We start from the raw sequence: 18,914 nt of genomic DNA on the forward strand, positions 1-18,914 counted from the left end.
TTGATCTGGCATCCCTGCAGAGGGAGAAAAGAACGAGCCCTCTTTACCCAGGCTAAAACGACCAGGTGTGAAAACAACCACAGACTGACATCTCTCCCTTTATACCAAAATGTGTAATTACAGATTCTTGTGGGAGATGAAAACACTGACTCCAGCTCTTCCTTCTCCCCTCTACAGCCTTTCCTATCAAGCTATTTTCAGCATCATGGAAGGTAATATCTTGAACACTTGTTGCTTAGAGACTAGCTTCCTTGAGATTTTTTCATGTGTGTATGCTTGAATCAATATCAGTGTGAGGAGAAAAAAAATAGGACAAAATAGGAGCCGCTGGTCACTGCTGTTTCGGTTGCTAGGGAACCTTTTGCTCCGTCCACCTCACCCATTTATCACATGTTCTGGATTATGATAAGTACGACAAACTTTGTGTTAAAAAGCTGGTACAAACAGAACAAAGGCAAATCAAAAATTACCTATAATGAACAATGATCTTTTAACGCCAGCTCAACTTAAATATTATGTTAGAATAGTTTCAGTCGCCCTTTCCTACTGATCTATTTAATATCAAAATTTTAGCATTTCCAACAATCTTATGTCTTAAATGTGAATTGAATATGTTGCATACATGCGCATGGACAAACCTGTGTATAATAGTGAACAGGTCCTCGGTAGTGTGGGTTGTAGGTGTGCTGGTCAACAAGTCGTCATCAGTTTCCTCCGAAATGTGGAGTACCGTTTTCTCACAGGCTGCTAAGTCTTCTGAAAGAAAGAGAGATATCAGATGTCATATTTAACTGAAACTGTATGGCAACAATTCTGTTTTCATGTGGTCAAGAGCTTCATCTGGGCTTGATTTTACTGAAAATGTGAGAAACCTCCTCTTGTAAAATCAACTAATGACTGTACGATTCCAAAATACAGGGAGAACTGCTGGAAACTTACCATTTATAAAACCTTAGCCTAAGCAGCTTTTTTTCAGCATTCTGTTGTTTCTTAAGCTTTGTCAGAGTCTTAAAGGTTTATATAAACAAGGCTTATGAAGCTGGAGTTATAGCTGTTGGAATTGTGTGATTGAGCCAGAGCTTCAGCCTGTCAAGGACAGGTGAATGAGGAAGCACGAGTTTTAAGATTTGCCTTCAAATGCCTATGACACATAGTTGACCAAGTCTGAAGCAGATCATTTCCAAACACCTCATGATTCAAGTCTGAACAATTGTCTCTGTAACCATACCTGCCCCAATCCCAGTGCTGGCCATCCTCCCCTCCAGCTCCGTGAGGGATGAATCCTGGAGAGAAGACTGCAGTGATGATTCTTTTGAACTATCCTCATCTATAACAAGGTGATTCTCATCTTGCTCCAGCATTTCAGGAACACCAGGAGCACAGGGAATGTCTTCTGGGGGAAAAGCTCCGATGGGTGACTGAAGGCCCACAGGGCTGTCGGTTTGCTGTGTCTGACGGTCTGTGCTGCCGTTGGTGGAAGAGTGGACAGAGGAGGGAAGAAGCAGGACATTCGGCTTCTTCGGGACTGGGGGCGGAACCTGGAAAGTAGTTGATATATACAGTATATATTTATATAAATATGCACAAAGCAACTGGAAAAAAGTTGAAACTCATAAATAAAGCTACACAAAAAATGGAAACACCCGCTATCAATACAAGTATGTTCTGAGCTATGTTCCCCACCTTGGGTTTCTTTTTGTCTGACAGCTCTGCCAAACAGGAGATTGTCATCCTCGAGGGAAGTGTCTTGCTCTTGTCCTGAAGTTCTGTGGCCTCCTGGTTACTGGAGGCTGATGGGAGTGAGCCTCCATCCTCAGGTTCAAGCTGTAGGTCAGCGTCAAATTCAGGTTCCAGCACTGGGTCTTCCAGCAGAGGCTGAGGCTCTGGGAGAGGAGGGAGATCAAAGAAGGACTGGGGATGGGGAAGGAATGCCTGATCATAGGTTTGTGGAGTGGTGGTGGAGTTTGAATCTGGAAGCCCCGAAGGACTTATTGGAGTTTGTGGTGGGGGTTTCTTAGGTTTGGGTTTTTTCATAACTTTATAAATGTTGCCCAGGGGCACTGGTCGGTCTACAGGTGAAGCAGGGGGTGAGTCAAGGGTAAGGGGAGGAGTTGACGATGGGGACGGAGACTTAAGGAGGAGGTTTAGGGGCCGCTTAGGCAAGGGGGGCTTCACGGCGACAGGTGGTTTGGGTTTTGGAAGAGTCGGTGGTGGGCTGGGGTCCTCGCCTAGATCTCGGCAGTGCTGCTCTTCTTCAATGGTGTCTGATGCTCCATCAGGGCAGTCCTCCAGATCGCCTCGAGAGACAGAGCGAAGCCGAATGGTTTTCAACTCATTCTGTGTAACCACAGGTAATGCCTGTGAAGAACTCGGACTGATTTTTCCCGGTTTTGCTGCTGTTGAGGTGTCTGAGTGCCGTCGGTTGGCCTTTTGCTTTGGCTTGATTGATGACAGCTCCAGATGGGCATTCCCGGGCATTTCAAAGGATAACCTTGACCTCGCGGCAGGATCCTTGGGTGACGGTAGTGATGATTTCCTTTCAGGAATCTTCGGCCGCATCTTACACCCTGATGTCCCGAGTGTCCCAGCTGTCCCAGGACCTGCAGATTGAGTGAGTGGCACAGTTGGAGTGGGAGTTTCTGACTGGCTGGAGTAGCCACTTGAAGGGGACATTAGCCCTGGAGGTTTGAAGGGTGAGGAGGGCTTGACCTCCGTTTCCATTAAAAGCTGTGAGGGCGATGTGGCTCTGGACGTGGAGGGTGAGTCAAGCAAGGACTCTGAGCTGCCTCTGACTTTCATACATTCAATCACCGTGGTACCTGTTGCTGTGCTGGAGCCTGACAGTGACCTGCAGAAAGAAAAGAAGACATATGAAGACAAACAAAGGGAAGGAATGCAATTTCACTTCAAGTCTTTAGCTATAAAAGTGACTGAATGCCTAACAAAAAACTGGGAAGAGAAACATGTAATTTGATGGAGTAAATAACCCCCGAACAACCAAGTGCAATTTAACTGTACTTGACGGGATCCAAAGAGAGTTCAAACAAGGGCATCTTCAAGTATCTACAACCAAGTCTGGTTGCCACTGATTTAGCCATCCCTAGGTAATTGTTTCTGAGATTACTAAGAATCTTCACCTGTAGGGGTCATTGTTCTTCCACTCCCCCAGCTGCCAGTGAGTGGGGAAGGTTAGCTCTGTCTCTCCCTCCCTCTCCGGAGCCTGTACCTCCAGGCTTGGAGGCCCATCACTGCCTCTCTGGCCTCGCTCCCCGTCAGAGGCCCCGGATTTCGAGGAGCAGGATGAGCTAGGCAGGAGGAAATCAGGCTGGAAGTCTGGGAAGTGATCCCTGGGGATGTGTAAGCTCTTTGGCCGGCCATCACGGTACAGGGCCCCTTCATGATGGATTCTACCCTCAGCCTCGCCAAGATTCTTCATGAGAGAGACACTCCTCACAGGAGGTGGTGGCTTGCGCTTGGATTTCTTAAGTGAGATTGAGCGGGAACGCAGACGTAAGCGTGCGTTGGCACTGTAGTCGGAAGCTGTAACCGAGATTGTGTCTGTGGTACTTGCACTATCTTCAGAGCTCCCTCGAGGGTACATGAGGGCATAGTTCTCACCTAAACCCAGAAAATTATGATGGTGTCGTTGGTCTGCTATTGCCATCACGTTCCCATTCCCTGTCGATGTGAAGTTCCCCTCTGGTGGGCATATATCACTCTCTGAAAAACAGAAGGACCCAGCATCTGTGGGTGTGGATAGGGAACGTTCCCGGAACTTGAATGCATTTGCTGCTGCCATTGAACGTGCTGACATCTCCCTTCCCCTCCCCACCTCCCCAACTCCCATTCCTCCTCCTCCTCCTCCCCCACCTCTCCCTCCATCCGCTGCAGCTCCTTCAGTTTCACTCCGCTTCCCCATCATGGCTGCTGTCAGTGAGAGCCCTGGCATTTTATTCCCTCTTCTCCCAGAAGTGTCTGATACAGACGTGAATGAACTAGAATGTGAGCTCGCTGACTGCCCTGAGCTCACTAGCATCACCCCATCTTGGGTTCCTCCACCTGTACCACCAATTATGCTGTGCTGTTTGGGTGGAACTGCTGGACCTTTGTTCATGCTGTAATTGTACGGCTCATTCCATGCTCCGGGAGAAAAGGTGGAGCCCTTAGGTCCGTTCCAAGAAGAGGAGGGTGTGTTGGAGCACAGCAGTCCAGAATGGTCCATGGTTCCCAGGTGAAGTTGGTTCGGGACGCGCTGCTCCAAACTGTTATCTGCGTAGCATGAAGTGAGGAAGTAGAAAAGAAGTTATAGAGAAGAACTTAATTTATTCAAACACAAACTGACCGTGTAAACCATAATGAATATTAAACACACAACAAAACCTCTGCAGCTCCTTTCAATCTTTTTTGTAAGGCAGGAACTCAACTCCAAACTTCCTGTGCAGCTTGTGCACAAAAGACTGTTTCTGCAGTCAAACAGGACAATGCTTCCAACATGGGCAAAGGAGTTCTGGCTGACACTGAGGGTGAGTATTTATCAAACAGAAAGGTGACCTGTTCCTTTCTTTTCAAGAACCAATGAGAAAGGAGGATGAGAATTATTTAGCTTATTTAGCAGTGTTTCGCTAAACAGATTCCCCATCACACACACCTCCAGGTAAGGTTGTGTCGAGGTCAGAGTGTATCTTCCTCAGGGGCAGGTTCTGGTGAGGAGTGTCAGTGACGGGCTCCAGGGAGCGGGGCTGGTGGAGGAAGGGGTCCCCTGGAGAGGGGGATGGGGACGTGGAGTGCTGGAGGAGGTCAACACCATGGAATTTCCCTCCTCCTCCTCCTCCTCCTTCACCTGGAGAGGACACAGAAGTAGACAGTGGGGTCAGTGGGAGGACGGGAAGGCTCAAATTAAATCATGTTGACTCGAAAGAGACAGTGATGTGTAGAGAAACATTTAATTCTCAGGGTATCTCCTCCAGCAAGGAGGTCATGTTTTGTTGGTGTTTGTCAGCATGATTACACCAAAAATTATTTTCACTTAACTTAGTGGAGGAGTGTATCATGGGCTATTGTATTTGGGGACAGATTATTCATACTCCCAGCTGGTGTAAACAGGAAATTTCATGTTTTATAGCCACGGCTATGTTCTCGCTGAGTGCCTTTTAGACTCAAGTGCAACATTTTCACTTTTAGTCTTTGTTAAGATTTATTGGTCTTACTGAATAAATGAACCCAGATAATCTCAGGATAAAATGTGTTTTTACTGAGAGAGGAAGCCAAAAAAAGACAGATTGTAATGTTGCTAATTCAAAATGTACAGACTCAGCACAGCAATGACTGTCATAAGAACAAAGGCAAGCCCAAAAGAACATAACCTACAAACCTCCGAAGTTGCATGAACATTTTTCATTTCTAAATCTGTATAACTCAGACATCTATTAAGCCACCAGCTTTGTCTTACAGTGACAGTCACATCAGACACAATCCACTGCCAAAATTGACCTGCTAGTTCTGTTTCAGTCAGCAAGTCAACACACACACGCACACACAAAATCTATGAGGCAAAACAGCAAATTAATGAAACTCCACTGAATCGTTGAAAAACTGTACAGGCATTATGCAAGCAGGGCCAAAAAATGCAAAGTCAAAGGATAGGAAAAGTATTTATTGTGCAACCACTGACAATGATGGGTCTTGGAACAGATCAAGTGCCTTTTGTTTATGCATGAATCAAGCATTGTGTTGTCAAATTCAATAACTTGCTTTTAGCAGACTATAAACAAATATGACGATCAATGGAAAACCGCAGACAAATAGAGTAGAAAACAGTCGGGGGGGGGGCCTCGATGTTTTTGTTTCCCGTACACATTCAGCATCCGTCTGTCTCCCTATTTGTCTTTTTTTGCTCCTCGAGGGATGACGCCACCTTTGCCTCCCCTCATTCTGTTCCTTGTTTAGTCCCTTTTTTGCTGCTGCATGCATTAATTATACATCTAGAGTTGACAAACACAGAAATACAAATGTTTTGAGCTATCCAAGAGAGCCCAAATGTGAGCTACTAGTTGCTGACAGATGCAACACAACATTCTTGGCATGAAATATTCTCAGAAGTATCAACTCATTAAGCTAAGTGATCCATGTTTTTCACATTTTTCGGAACAAAGCTGTGACACACACAAAGATTACGGTAAAAAAAATTTGAGTGAACATCTCGTTATGCAGTGGTGGTGAGGACCACATTCAGAACAAACTACTTTCCTGTGTTTGTTTTTCCTGTGCGGTCCATGAAGTCTGTCTACTGCCTGATTCCATGTGATTGCAGCATGAGCCCAGAACTGATGTTCTCTCGCTTGCCCAGTTAGGAATCTGAATGTCGAAGTTCAAAATGCCTTGAATTTGACTAAAAACTCAATGCTTACTGACTCTCAAACCCATAAAGTACTAATAGATGTATTAAGCTTCTTCTTTGTGACTCCTAAATGTGGAGAGAGCCACCCATACATTATGCAATCAAACTACCGGCATTTTTTGGCTAACAACAGCAAGACCAATAAAACAACGGTAAAAAGTGCGCGTTTATAAACTCTTATGCACATAGTTCGGCATGATCCGCATCTTCTTTATTAAACTGTATGCTCAATTATCAACTGATTTTGGCTAAAAACAATCTTTCTCCTTCATGGCAGCTTGAAGCTCCGTTACCGTTAGCTTTAAGCTAACTATAGCTAGCTGGCTTTTTGTCTTTGAAAAGAAAAACAGACTTTTCATGTGAATTATCGCTTTAACGTTATGTACATTAAGCAACATCCTTAGTCTATTCCAACTTTCTTTCGGGTGAAGATCTAGATTTTCAGTCTGGCAAAAAATCAGTAATCACACATTTTCAAGGCCTATCAGGTGAAAGAGTGCATCCATCCATTGTCTTCCGCTTATTCCTACATTCAGGGTCGCGGGGGCCTGGAGCCTATCCCAGCGTCAACGGGCGAGAGGCGGGGTACACCCTGGACAGGTCGCCAGTCAGGTGAAAGAGTATTTGCTGCTATTTACAGGGCGGCTTTCCATTTTTCTTCCTGCATTTTAATCACTCAAAAAGTCTATTTACTTCAGACACTCCTCCAGTATCTCTTTCCAACAAACTGTCTGTGTAGCTCAGCTGCTGAGTGCCATTAAATGGTCCTTCCATGAATAAACAAGTGTTTGCTCTGAAGCACCTACAACCATTCTTCAGAGATTAAGTTATGACTCATCTATTGAATTTGCTAAATATTACTTCCTGTTTGGCTCTTATTCATTCATCTGCTTCCTGCTGCTCTTTCCTGACTACTTCCACAGCCTACAGACTTTGACAGAAATGTAACCCATGTGTGTATTACCTTCTACCTGTCTCAACAGCTTTTTCCAAGCTGCTTTTCACATGTTGCAACTCTTTGTGTTTCTCCTGCAGTCATAAATAATGGACACCATTTCAACTATCAGCAGCCTTCACCACAGAGACAAGATGATGATTCATTCATCATAATGACCCTTGCTTCACTTGCTTTCACAGTGAGTGGGTTTTTTCAAGGGGACATAGTCGACTCCATGGTTACAGACTGTGACTTGAAGAGGAAATGTCACAGTTTTAATCCCCTTAATTGTTGCTATAATGCTACTTAGCCTAATTCTGTTCTTTAATGACAGAATTAATGAAATATTTTGTCAAATACGTGCCGTACACTGCTGTACATTGAATTGCCTTTCTGATCATAAAAATGTTAATATTTAATCTCACGTCACGCTGTTTTCACTCTCTCTATTTGTTCTAATACCAACACAAAATAATGCAGTACGCAAGACATGGGGGCAAATGTAGCCATCACTGAAAATCAGGTGATTTAGCAAGTTACCCATAAAGCAGCATCAGAAACCTTCATGAACAGCAACAGGCTATAAAAACAGCATGGAAAGCAGGTATGTGATGTCAAATTAAAGGATTAAACACATCAAATCTGATGAGGCATCAGGAAACACATCTGAAAAGGTAAGTCACTTGGCAACGTTAGCTCGGCTGACTTAGCTGTATGTTAGCATAAGCTATACGTTAGCTTGCCTCCAGATTTTCAGTAAAGTATCTTGATTTGATGAGATTTTATATCACTGACTACTTTTAAAAATGAGTGTAAACCAATGCTGGCTTTGCAATGGCAGCTGGAATCCATCCACGTTCGGTATCCCAGTTTGCTGGCTAATGTTAAATCATAGATAAGACATAATTAAGGGAATTGGCATAACTACTACTCAATTCAGAGAAAAGGAAGGAAAAGAGTTCCTTGAGACTTGGCTTGGACTTGCAAGAAAGAACTTGTTAGCATTTCTGCCAATGTGCGGTCTCAAAAATTTAGAGTGAAGGTAGCAGATAACATTTTAAAAGGTAAATACAACCTGCTCTGAATTCACATCACTGCCTACAGCACCTCCGTCATTCATGAAAATGGTTGTAGCCAGGTGCGTGGAGAGAGAGAGAGAGAGAGAGAGAGAGAGAGAAGAGGAGTGGGAGGAGGGAGCCGCTACAAAATGCCCTCTAATTAGCTTTCATTCATTTTTCTTCAGTCCTGCTTCACTACATTTTGTTTCTCACGCCTCAACCTGTTTCATCAGTCCCTCCTTCCTTGTTTGAGGCTTCTTTCTCTCATTCTTTGCTGTCTCTCTGTTCCTCTCTTCTTCTTCTTTTTTTAAGAGAAGACGGATGAGTTGCCATGGCAACAGAAAGCTGGCTGCAAGCTACCTGTACGCTGGTTTATAGAGGAAGAGACAGAAAGAATAGAATAGAGATGGAGTGGAAGATAGGTGAAGCGATCGGGTCACAGTAACGAGCTGGATAAGGACGATGTTCTCATTTTCTATTTTTCAAAAAGCAAACAACTAATGAGATGGTCTTTCCAGGTGCTAAATTATCACCTTTAACCAAAACTATTAGAAATAACGCCAACATGTTGCATATTTAGAAAGAGTCACAGGTCCGGCCTGTTCCTGTTTCATTTGAGAACCACGAGCTTGGACCAGCTTGAAGGATGGACTGAACCCTTGCTGAGTCCGGTCTGATTGGTCGGTTGTAAAGAAATATACAAAAACCTCAACTTTTACCTCCTTTTTAATAACCTTTTTCCTCCCATCTTTTAACTCCTGGTCCACCCTTGTATCTCTTTCTCCCAGATGTAACTCCTAGCAAGTGCACCACCGCAATCAAGTATACTTTTACCTGACTCTTCTAGTCCTAAAGTGGGTGATGGGGTGAGCACAGTGAAAGGTAAAGGAGAGAAAGAGATTTAACTATGGATGGAAATGCGCAAGACGGAGGGGAGAGGCACCCAGTGACGAAGCAGTTGCTATGCCAAAAACCAGTGCTATCACACACACACACACACACACACACACACTAAACAAGGAGGAGGCTCGGTGGAGGCGAGTGGAGGCAGGAGTGTCAGAACGATGTTGCCAAAAATGACCGCAGCATACTAACAGCTCTGACACAAGCACACGCACATGAAGAAGACACACTCAAGTAAAGCTGATGGGCGGATAGGCGAATGTGATCATAAGAGGAAAATGTCCGCAATGTCAAGTCATGTTTCAGCGGGTTCTCCCTCAAAGCCGTGTAGAGTGGGAATTGGTGTGTATATAATGGTGTGTTTGTGTGTGCGTGCGTGCGTGTGTGTTTGTGTGTGTGTGTGTGTGTGTGCGTGTCAAAGAATTGTATGTCTACATTAAGTGGCACATAAGTAATGACTGCTGGCATTTTGGAGCTAATAGGAAAGCTGGATACAGAGAGGAACATGTTTCAGACCAAATAGAGGTTTTCTTTCTTTTTAAATCAATAGATAGATAGACAGATAGACAGACAGATAGATAGACAGATAGATAGATAGATAGATAGATAGACAGATAGATAGATAGATAGATAGACAGACAGATAGATAGATAGATGGATGGATAGACAGATAGATAGATAGATAGATAGACAGACAGATAGATAGATAGATGGATGGATAGACAGATAGATAGATAGATAGATAGATAGATAGATAGAAAGATGATGGATAGATCGATAGACAGACAGATAGAAAGATGATGGATAGATCGATAGACAGACAGATAGAAAGATGATAGACAGATACTTAGATAGATAGATAGATAGATTGATAGATAGATAGATAGACAGATACTTAGATAGATAGATAGATAGATAGATAGATAGATAGACAGACAGACAGACAGATTGACAGATACTTAGATAGATAGATAGACAGATACTTAGAGAGATAGATAGATAGATAGATAGATAGATAGATAGATAGACAGATACTTAGATAGATACAGATACTTAGATAGATAGATAGACAGACAGACAGACAGATAGACATACTTAGAGAGATAGATAGACAGATACTTAGAGAGAAAGATAGAAAGATAGAAAGATAGAAAGATAGATAGATAGATAGATGGATAGATAGATAGATAGATAGAGGAAGGTGGGCAGGTAAGGAAATCTAGAGTAGGAAAAGGAATGTAGGTAGGGTATGGAAAGAAAGTCAGTAGGTATGCATGGTATGGTGGGGTAAGGAAAGGACAAAGGAAGGTATGTACGGTAAGGTGGGATAGGGTACGGGAGGCAAGTATGGTCGGGCAAGGAAGGAAAGAAGGTAGGTGGGCAAGTAGATGGGTGGGTAGGGTGTGGTAAGATGAGGAAGGAGGGTAGGGTTGGGTGAGTTTGGATGGTAGGTAGGGTGGGGAAAAGTAAAGACATCCCATTACCCCTGTAGTCAATTTGGCAATAAAAGGGAAGAGTAAGGAATGTAAGAAGGTAGGTAGTTCTGGTTGGGTATTGAAGGAAAGTAGGTCGGTACGTATGGTAAAGGAGGGTAAGGATATGCATGACGAGTATTCCTCTCTTTTTTCCTGCGGTGTCATGCAGTTGGGTCTCCACCTTTTGCTGATACGGCACCAATGGACCGCCCGTCCTTTTTCCTACACTTCCTTGCCTGTGGAGGAACTTGACCAATGAGCGCAATGACAGCGATTGGTAGGAGGTAATGCTGGTTGGGTGCAATGGGTCGACACCTTCTTAGGGACTAGACTAGACCTCGTCATCGGTGAGATGAATCATTCTTGCTTTAGCGAGAGATATAAAAATACCTGGCCAGCTTCCTCATTGGATCAGAGCTGATGATGGAATCTGAAGGTACGGTGCGAAACTGACACTTAGGGGTCTCTGCTTTTACCTTAATGAGCCTTTGCGCAACACGTGACGGTGTTTCTACACAGCTTCGTTCGAGAACGTCTTCAGAGGAATCACTTGAGTTGGAGTTAAGATTTAATGTTACTGCTCTCAGAGTGGAAAGGGAACAGTGTGAAAGGCATGGGTGTACATATTTCTAAGATTGAAAACCAGCACTCAGAGCCAGCCAGTGCATTAATGTGATCTAATTGCATTTGGCAATGTGGTCTAGCTGATGGTCTTACGCAGGCTTAACTTGTACTGACTGCAGCTGGAGTAGAAGCTTAAATTCTTCAATGACCCAGAATCTGTCTGGAGGATACCTTTGCGTTTATGAACTGGGTTCAGCCAAAAAGTCAAAGACGTTTTTCTATTGTCTTCTCCAGAGTGTTCTCAGATGAAAATGATGTAAGAGTCAAGCTGTCATTATCGCTCAGTTAGGTCATGTTATCGGATGACTGTTGTCGGCCCAGTATACAGTCGCTTGGGAAGGTTCCGTTAGTTGACTAGAGAACGTCTGCCTCCCAAACAATAGGCATGGCAGCTGCTGGCAATCTGAACTGAGGGCTGGGATGAAAAGACTATTAAAAAAAACACAACTTAAGCAGAGACACCATGAAGTTTGTCTCTTTGTCCGTCCAGAAATGGGTTGTTTCGTGTTGTTTTCTCCCACAGAACCTGCCGTATTGATACCTCCCTTGACTGTATGCTGTTCCCGGTTAAATACTGCAGTGAGACCTAAAGAACAATTGCCGCAGAACCACATCAGTTTTGAAAAGTACCATATGATCATCCTGTCAACATACTGAAGAACTTTACCTTGAATTCTAACCCTGTATCTATCCTTTGCCTTAACCAACCCTACTGGTCAAAATCAGCTGCCAAGAAGTTTCATTGTTAGCGGATCTGAGAGCCTGAGGTTTAGCATCCCACTTGTGTGTTCCTGAGCAAGACCACGGCTTTAATAATGCATCTCTTTAAGCATTTATAAGAATCCCCTCGGTAGAACTGCCTTCAGATTGCTTCTTTTGTTTGAACAAGACTCCAAAACCCAAGGACTAAATTCTGGGTCAATCAACTAATCGATTCAGTGCTTCTTTGGAAGACGCTCATTTAAAGACACTTGGCGCTCCGGTGAAGTTGTGAGGAAACAATCATCTCAGCACAGAGTTCAGTTCTGTTACGTATCATCACCTTTCCTGTCTCCCCTCGTGAGATGAAAAAAAAAAGAAAAAAAAAAGGCGAAAAGCACAAAAAAAGCTTCAGATTTACCTGAATAATCTCAATAAAAGAACACGTTTCATTCACACCCTCCCCCCCAGTGCTCTTGCTCTTAAAAATATTTGTACTTTAAATACGACCACACAGGACATTTGAGTGGGATCAACTGAACATGATCTACAGACAAAGAGTAGACCAACAATTTCATGCTCCAAAGCATCATGAAGTACTCAGGAACTTAAAATGATTCACCACCTGCCATGGGGGTTTTTGTTGTTGTTTTTTTTTAGGTTTACATGTTTGTCTTACCTGTGACGTCAAGCGGTATGAAGTGAGCCGGCGTGCGCCTCCCCAGGTGCCACCGGGGTTTCTCTGCGACCGGCGGTCCAGTGGTAGTAGAGGTTGCGGTACTGCTGCTGCTGTTGTTACTACTCCAGCCCAGCGGGGGGCGATCTGACTCGCAGGGGGATGGGGATGGGGAGGGAGACGGGTCGGTCACAGACCTTAGACCGAAGACTGAGGAGGTGGTCTCATCTTCGTAGAGCTGTTTGGATGCCGGCTACAGGGAGAAGACATTAGTTGTTAGAAGTGCTGGTCACCCGTTCCTGATACCCCAAGTAAAACTACTCCAATAATAGCCTCTTATGGGCGTCGTATGATGTCATCCTTGTCGTATGTCCTTGCTGGGGTTGTAAAACATGGAGAGATACATCAGCAGCTTTATTACTGGGTTTCGCACTTTGAAATTTGGCCACAGCGCTTAATTTTGGCTTGCTCCGAGGTAAAAACTTACAACTTTTGTAGTTTTTCAGGCAGTTCTCTGTTTTTTTGCCTTGTACTTAAGTCTGCGTCTTAACGAAACCTTAACTGATCCTGACTCAATCGCCATTCCACGGGCGCAAGCTTGTCCTTTTGTGCTGAAAACTAGAACACAATGTGGTAAATTAAGGGATGAAAAGGTTCCACATGAATGTTTTAATAATGGAGAATCCATATTTTATGTGTATTTCGCAGACTCACAGGAGACAGCGACAGATTTCACGTCTCAATCTAGTGTTTTTTATAAGTGTGGTGCAACAGCTGTGTAACTTTCTGAGAAATGTCATTAATTTGTTGCATTGTTACCGAAGCCTGACCCCGGTCTCCTCTCTGTCCTCTCCCTGTGTTATCTACGAGCTCTGCTCTATACAACAAGACAACAAGGGTTTGGTTTTTTTTTAAACTGTTGTCACTGGCTCGGACACAAAAAAGGAAATAACTCTAAATTCAATTAAAGCGGAAATCAATAGAGCTGAGGAGGCGAGACTGCCGGCAGAGGTCGTCTACAGCTCTTCAAACAAAATAATATACGGCGTCCTCTTTAGGCTACTTTGCTGTCAGTTAAAGGAGACGAGTGAAGTGGATAGGAGGCAGAAGGAAGATTAAGAGAGGAAAAACAACATCAACTGTCTTGAGATTGGCAGGGAGAAACACGGCACAAGACGCAGATGAGGGTTCAAGAGGGTGAAGAAATTATAACGAGGGGGAAGTGACGCAAAAGGGAAAGATGAAAAATATCAGTTCAAATCTGATTATCTGACATGGACCGGCTGACATGGAGCAGAGACGTTCCTGCCTCTGTCAACAGGGAGGTGTCGTCCCGGCTGGGAGGGGCGTCAACTCCTAAGGTATCCATGGTCACTGTCAAAAAGCCTTAAGGCACCTTAAGCTATCCTTGCTACTGCAATGCAGGAAACACTATCATGTCCGACTGATGCTTTACTACTGTCACAGGGATATGCAGGAATTTAAATCCAAGTCCTCTCTTGGGAATCTACCAAATTCTAATTGAAAACAGCCCAAATGGAGGAAAGCATTAACTTAACAGAGCTATTAAACAGCCTGCTGAAGGAGCAGCGTGGCAATATTCAGGAAATGTGCAGCCATCTTGCAGTAAAAGTCACTGTAGGAGACCATCGAGCTGCGGTAATGACACAGCTCTGGAAAATAGCCTGAGAACTATGAGCAGCAGCAGAAAGGAGAGTGTGGGAACAGAAGACGCTGAGACGCTAGAAGATACGAGGTAAAGCTTTCCAACGTTGGACAGAAACAAAGCTGTTAAATTATTATCCCGAAAATTCATGTTAACACCATTTCCTAATTTGAAAAAAAAAAAAAAAAAAAAATCAGTTCCAACCCTATTCCGTGTTTCTGTTTAAGCTCCGACACAGCACTCAAGCCATATGCCAAAAATTTCGAATCATGATTTAATATTTCCATCTGGAAGATGCTAAATCATTTAGTCTTTGTTTGTAGAAGCCCGTTGAGAGTGTGAATGGATGATGACTAATTCTCACAGATCTGACAGAGGGGGTGGTCTGTTGTGAAGTCGCTTTTTGGATCATTTGGCTCAACAGAGGCAACAAGGCATTTCGTCACAACACAACTTGAGCTCCAACAATTTTACTGACACTCAAATAGTAATTTGTTCATTTTATTGTTGTACCAGATGAGCGGTGCCAGACAACACCCTTAAATAGAAGTCGAAAATTACACACACACAAAAAAAAAAACAAACCCAAAGGGGATTTCTTTGTGAGGGCAAAGTCTGCAAAAGTCACTGGAAATGGATTTGCCCCCAAACTGAAAAGGTTCTTCACCGACCCATGCTCCACCCCTCCACACGTCGCTAAAGTCTGATAAACACACATGCGAATGTTTGTTCCCTTTAAAGAGTCGGTTCTTTTGCTGCAGCAGCGTCTGACAGGCTGCCTGCTCAGGCCGGACACTGACTGTGACCCAGCATTGCGGCCTTTTCGGAGAGCAGGCGGGGCGCTCAACTCCGTCCACTGGTGAGAGAGCTGATACATAGCCATGTCCGGCGCTGCCACAGCTGGGCGAAGCTCTCCTGGTCGTGGGATGAACCACAGGCTTGCGACATGGTTGCCTCACTGCAAGAACATCCCAGGTTCAATCCTTGGTCGTTCCAGGTCCCTTCTATATGGGGTTAGCACGTTCTTGTGTATGCAAGGATTCGCTCTCGGAGCTCCGCTTTCCTCCACCATCAAAGACAATACTCCTCCTACATGTATATATATATATATATATATATATATATATATATATATATATATATATATATATATATATATACATACATAATAATAATATGTCTGCCAAGGCACTGGCACCGGCTGCTGACTGCTCTATAGAGGATAGGTTAAATGCAAAGGATGAATTTCGCTGTACTGATGTCGGGCCAGGGAGCAGTGCTCTGCCAATCTGACTGCAATTCAGAGGCTTTAGCAAAGCCAAACTTCTACTCTTGTCTGTGGCAGGCTGGTTGTTTCTGTAAGTCACTGTTTTACAAAGTCGCAAAGCTTTTTAATTGAGCAGTCAAGCCAAAAGGACAACCAGGAATTCATATTATAGGACGCCCTGCATTTAGATTGCCTCCTTTGGAATGGCTTCTTAAATCTCTTGGCCGATAATAAGCGTACGCAAGGACTCGCATGATAAAAGGGTGTAAATGAGGCGTGCGTCTAGAAATCCTGTGTGGAAATCATTGTTTGTTTACCAGCAAGAAGACATTTGGTGTGAGAGAGCACATTTGATTGGAGAGGACGACGGGACTGTGTTTGTGTTTACCAGAAAGATGAAGTCAGGTCTCTTGTTGTTGAAGGAGATGGGCGAGCGGCTGAGCGAGGTGGACGTGTCGTCGGAGCTCTGCGAGGACGGATACCGGAAAGTCTGACCGGTCAGTTTGGTGTCATACAGCTGCTCCTCAAAGTCTGTACACAAGAGCGAGCACACATTAGTATCAACTCTCTGCAGTGACGGCAAACACATTATACGCACAAGAGAACAGAAGAGACACGCGCACGCACACACAAACACAAAGCTCAGGCACACACCTCACATCCTATTTGCATGGCTGAGAGTCTGACGGCTGCTTTGCATCACCCTGAAGTTTCCCTCCTGCAACTCCTGCTGCAGCTTCCACCGAGGAACCTTAAAGGACTCCTTAAGTTTGTTTTTAATCCTCTCGTGAGCGCAGCTCTTTCTCTCGTTTCATTCATCCTTTTTTCTCAAACTCTCCTGGTGTCTTTTTCTGTCTTTTCCTTAATTCTTTCCTCCTTTAGACTTTCTCACTCTTCTTCCTCTCGATATTGGGCTGTTTTTCCGTCTCTGGGAGCTTAGGCGGCTCTCCCTCAGGCCATTGTAAACAGATTCCTAACCCCCACCCCCACCCCCCTTTGTGCACACAAATACACACACACATGCAAGTGCGCACACACACACAGACACATATATACATGCAAGCACACACACACACACACACACACACACACACACACACACACACACACACACACACACACACACACACACACTCCCCTTCACAATCCCTCAACCAATCCTTTACCCCAAAACATGCTCCCGACCCACTCTCCACTCATCCCTAAAGCCCCCCCAACACACACACACACACACACACACACACACACACACACACACACACACACACACACACACACACAATACAGCACCATCCTGCTGACAACTTTTAGTGGAACAGCAGTGTCAGTGAGGTATTGGGTTAAATTCTCATATGGATTCCGTCCTGGTGGCGTATGGCTGCCTAGCAACAGGGGATTGGGTTGGGGGGGGGGGGGGGTTGGAGGAGTGGAGCGGTGGGGGCGGGTGGATGTGCACTTCGACACCCCCCCCACCAAAACAGGGGTTAATGGTAACCTAAATACTCTGATTCGGATAAATGGGAATCATATCTGGGACCTTAAACACCACCAGAGAATAAAAACCAAATTGCTTTGAGCACCGTGTTCGCGACAAAAAACAGAAAAGTTTAAGCAATTAATTGAAATGTGTTAATTAACTTCATGAATCGCTTAAATAACAGAGCGAAGTATCTAATTCAATAGAACCAAAAATATTGTTTTGTTACATTCAGAGACCTGGAAAGGTCAGGGTGTAAATGATTTTGTATTCCATCCTTGGGGTTCTTACTTGAGCACAGATTTTTCCATCATGGAAATGTGTTCACGGTCACGTCGAGACAACATATCACAAAGATGATGTCGTTCATCTGTCGCTCTTTAGAGATGCAGCGTCAGGGCACCCAGGTTGAGTGGCCATCGAGCAGTGGCGGCCCGGAGCCACAACCGCAACGGCTACAAAAACAATGTACAATTTGACAAAAAATAAGGAACGCAAAGACTTTGTTTTAGCTGCTGCTAATGTCAGATAAACTTTTGCCCAGACTGCTCTGAGTTAGAAGGAGAAATTAGCAGAAATGCTAACGCTATGAACACAATGGCTTGCTAAACAACAACATGACGCCCGGCTTCTTGTCTTAGAACACTGCATGAGAGGTGGGGTTCACCCTGGTTGGGTCGCCAGTCCATCACAGGGCCATCAGGAGCAATTAGGGGTTCAGTATCTTGCTCAGGGACACTTGGACATGGTCACCGGGGGAAGTAGGGATGGAACCAGTGCTCCTTTGGTTGCTAGATGGCCACTCTACCTCTGGGCCATGCTGCCCAGGTTGGCTACCATTTACATTTGAAACCTTGCACATGGAATTAGTACCGGTTTCCAACACGACTTTTAGTCAAACTTTTCTCTCTCTGTATCGCATAAAAAATGTTATTTCAAATGTAAAAAAACCAAAAATAATAAAAACCTCTCCAATTCCAAGTGTGCCTGCTAACGGCATGCTAACCTTAGCTGATGATGCCGGGGGGATTTTTAAGCTGGCAAATACGGCTTCCTTGTCAGCTTTTAGATGTATTTTGTGTTGTGACCAAGTGCTCATTCTCATTTTAATGAGTTTTCAAGGCCAGCATTCGCTTTACAAATACTGCAAAGAGCATCGTCTCAATCAAGCTTGAAAAGGTGTGACCAGACTTGCGCCGGCTAGCAGCTCACCATTGGCCAAACTGTGTGTTGGGTAATTACTCTGATTGATGCGTTCCCCACTCACCCGTATGCGCACCCAAACATGGCAGGGTCTCTATGAAAATCAAACATCAAAAAACTGAATACGGCAAAAAAACTACATGTAATTCTATGAAGATTTAAACCAAAATAGAAGGAAAGGGTTGTTTGGGTTGTAATTTCTCGTGTGATGTCCTCAGATCTGCCTTCACTTCTCAGGATTCCTTCAGTTTCCGTCTGTTAAAGCAATAAAATGTATACAGCATCTGTTTTTGAAATCTGTGAAGCGAAAGGACCTGAGACTCTGTTGCCTGGTAAACACATTCAAATCTGTGGGTAGTTTACAGAAAGTTAGGCCAATTTCATGCAACGTGGGTGTATTTTGGAATCATGAATAGAAATTAATATACATCAGCAGCAACACAAAATACAAAGGAGATAATGATGTGTTTTTATATGAGGGTTAGGCGGTCCACCCACACACGAGAGTTTTCGCAGTTTTTTTTTTTTTTAA

General features: G+C 44.2%; 1 protein-coding gene and 1 long non-coding RNA gene across 3 annotated transcripts in view; one reads left to right on the forward strand and one right to left on the reverse strand.

The window, feature by feature from the left end:
• The window catches only part of nhsl2 (NHS-like 2), a 63,953-nt gene that overhangs the window by 3,352 nt on the left and 41,687 nt on the right, over positions 1-18,914 (reverse strand). Inside the window, exons 3-9 of one of the 2 annotated variants that reach the window (XM_086196953.1) lie at positions 16,091-16,233; positions 12,773-13,022; positions 4,649-4,840; positions 3,138-4,269; positions 1,684-2,848; positions 1,229-1,538; positions 639-753 (exon numbers count right to left, since the gene is read on the reverse strand). In XM_086196953.1, coding sequence (XP_086053079.1) covers positions 639-753; positions 1,229-1,538; positions 1,684-2,848; positions 3,138-4,269; positions 4,649-4,840; positions 12,773-13,022; positions 16,091-16,233 — 3,307 coding nt within the window. Of the gene's footprint in view, positions 1-638; positions 757-1,228; positions 1,539-1,683; positions 2,849-3,137; positions 4,270-4,648; positions 4,841-12,772; positions 13,023-16,090; positions 16,234-18,914 lie in introns of both variants that reach the window. The other variant, XM_086196952.1, reaches the window with a different exon arrangement.
• Positions 6,507-7,455, forward strand: LOC147238798 (uncharacterized). The gene is made up of 3 exons (XR_015111750.1): positions 6,507-6,556; positions 6,934-7,009; positions 7,433-7,455. It is a non-coding gene; the product is annotated as an uncharacterized LOC147238798 (long non-coding RNA).

This window comes from Aulostomus chinensis, chromosome 24 (genome assembly GCF_037954235.1).
Source record: "Aulostomus chinensis isolate RoL2024-O1b breed Wild chromosome 24, RoL_Achi_v1.0, whole genome shotgun sequence".
Classification (NCBI taxonomy): Eukaryota; Metazoa; Chordata; class Actinopteri; order Syngnathiformes; family Aulostomidae; genus Aulostomus; species Aulostomus chinensis.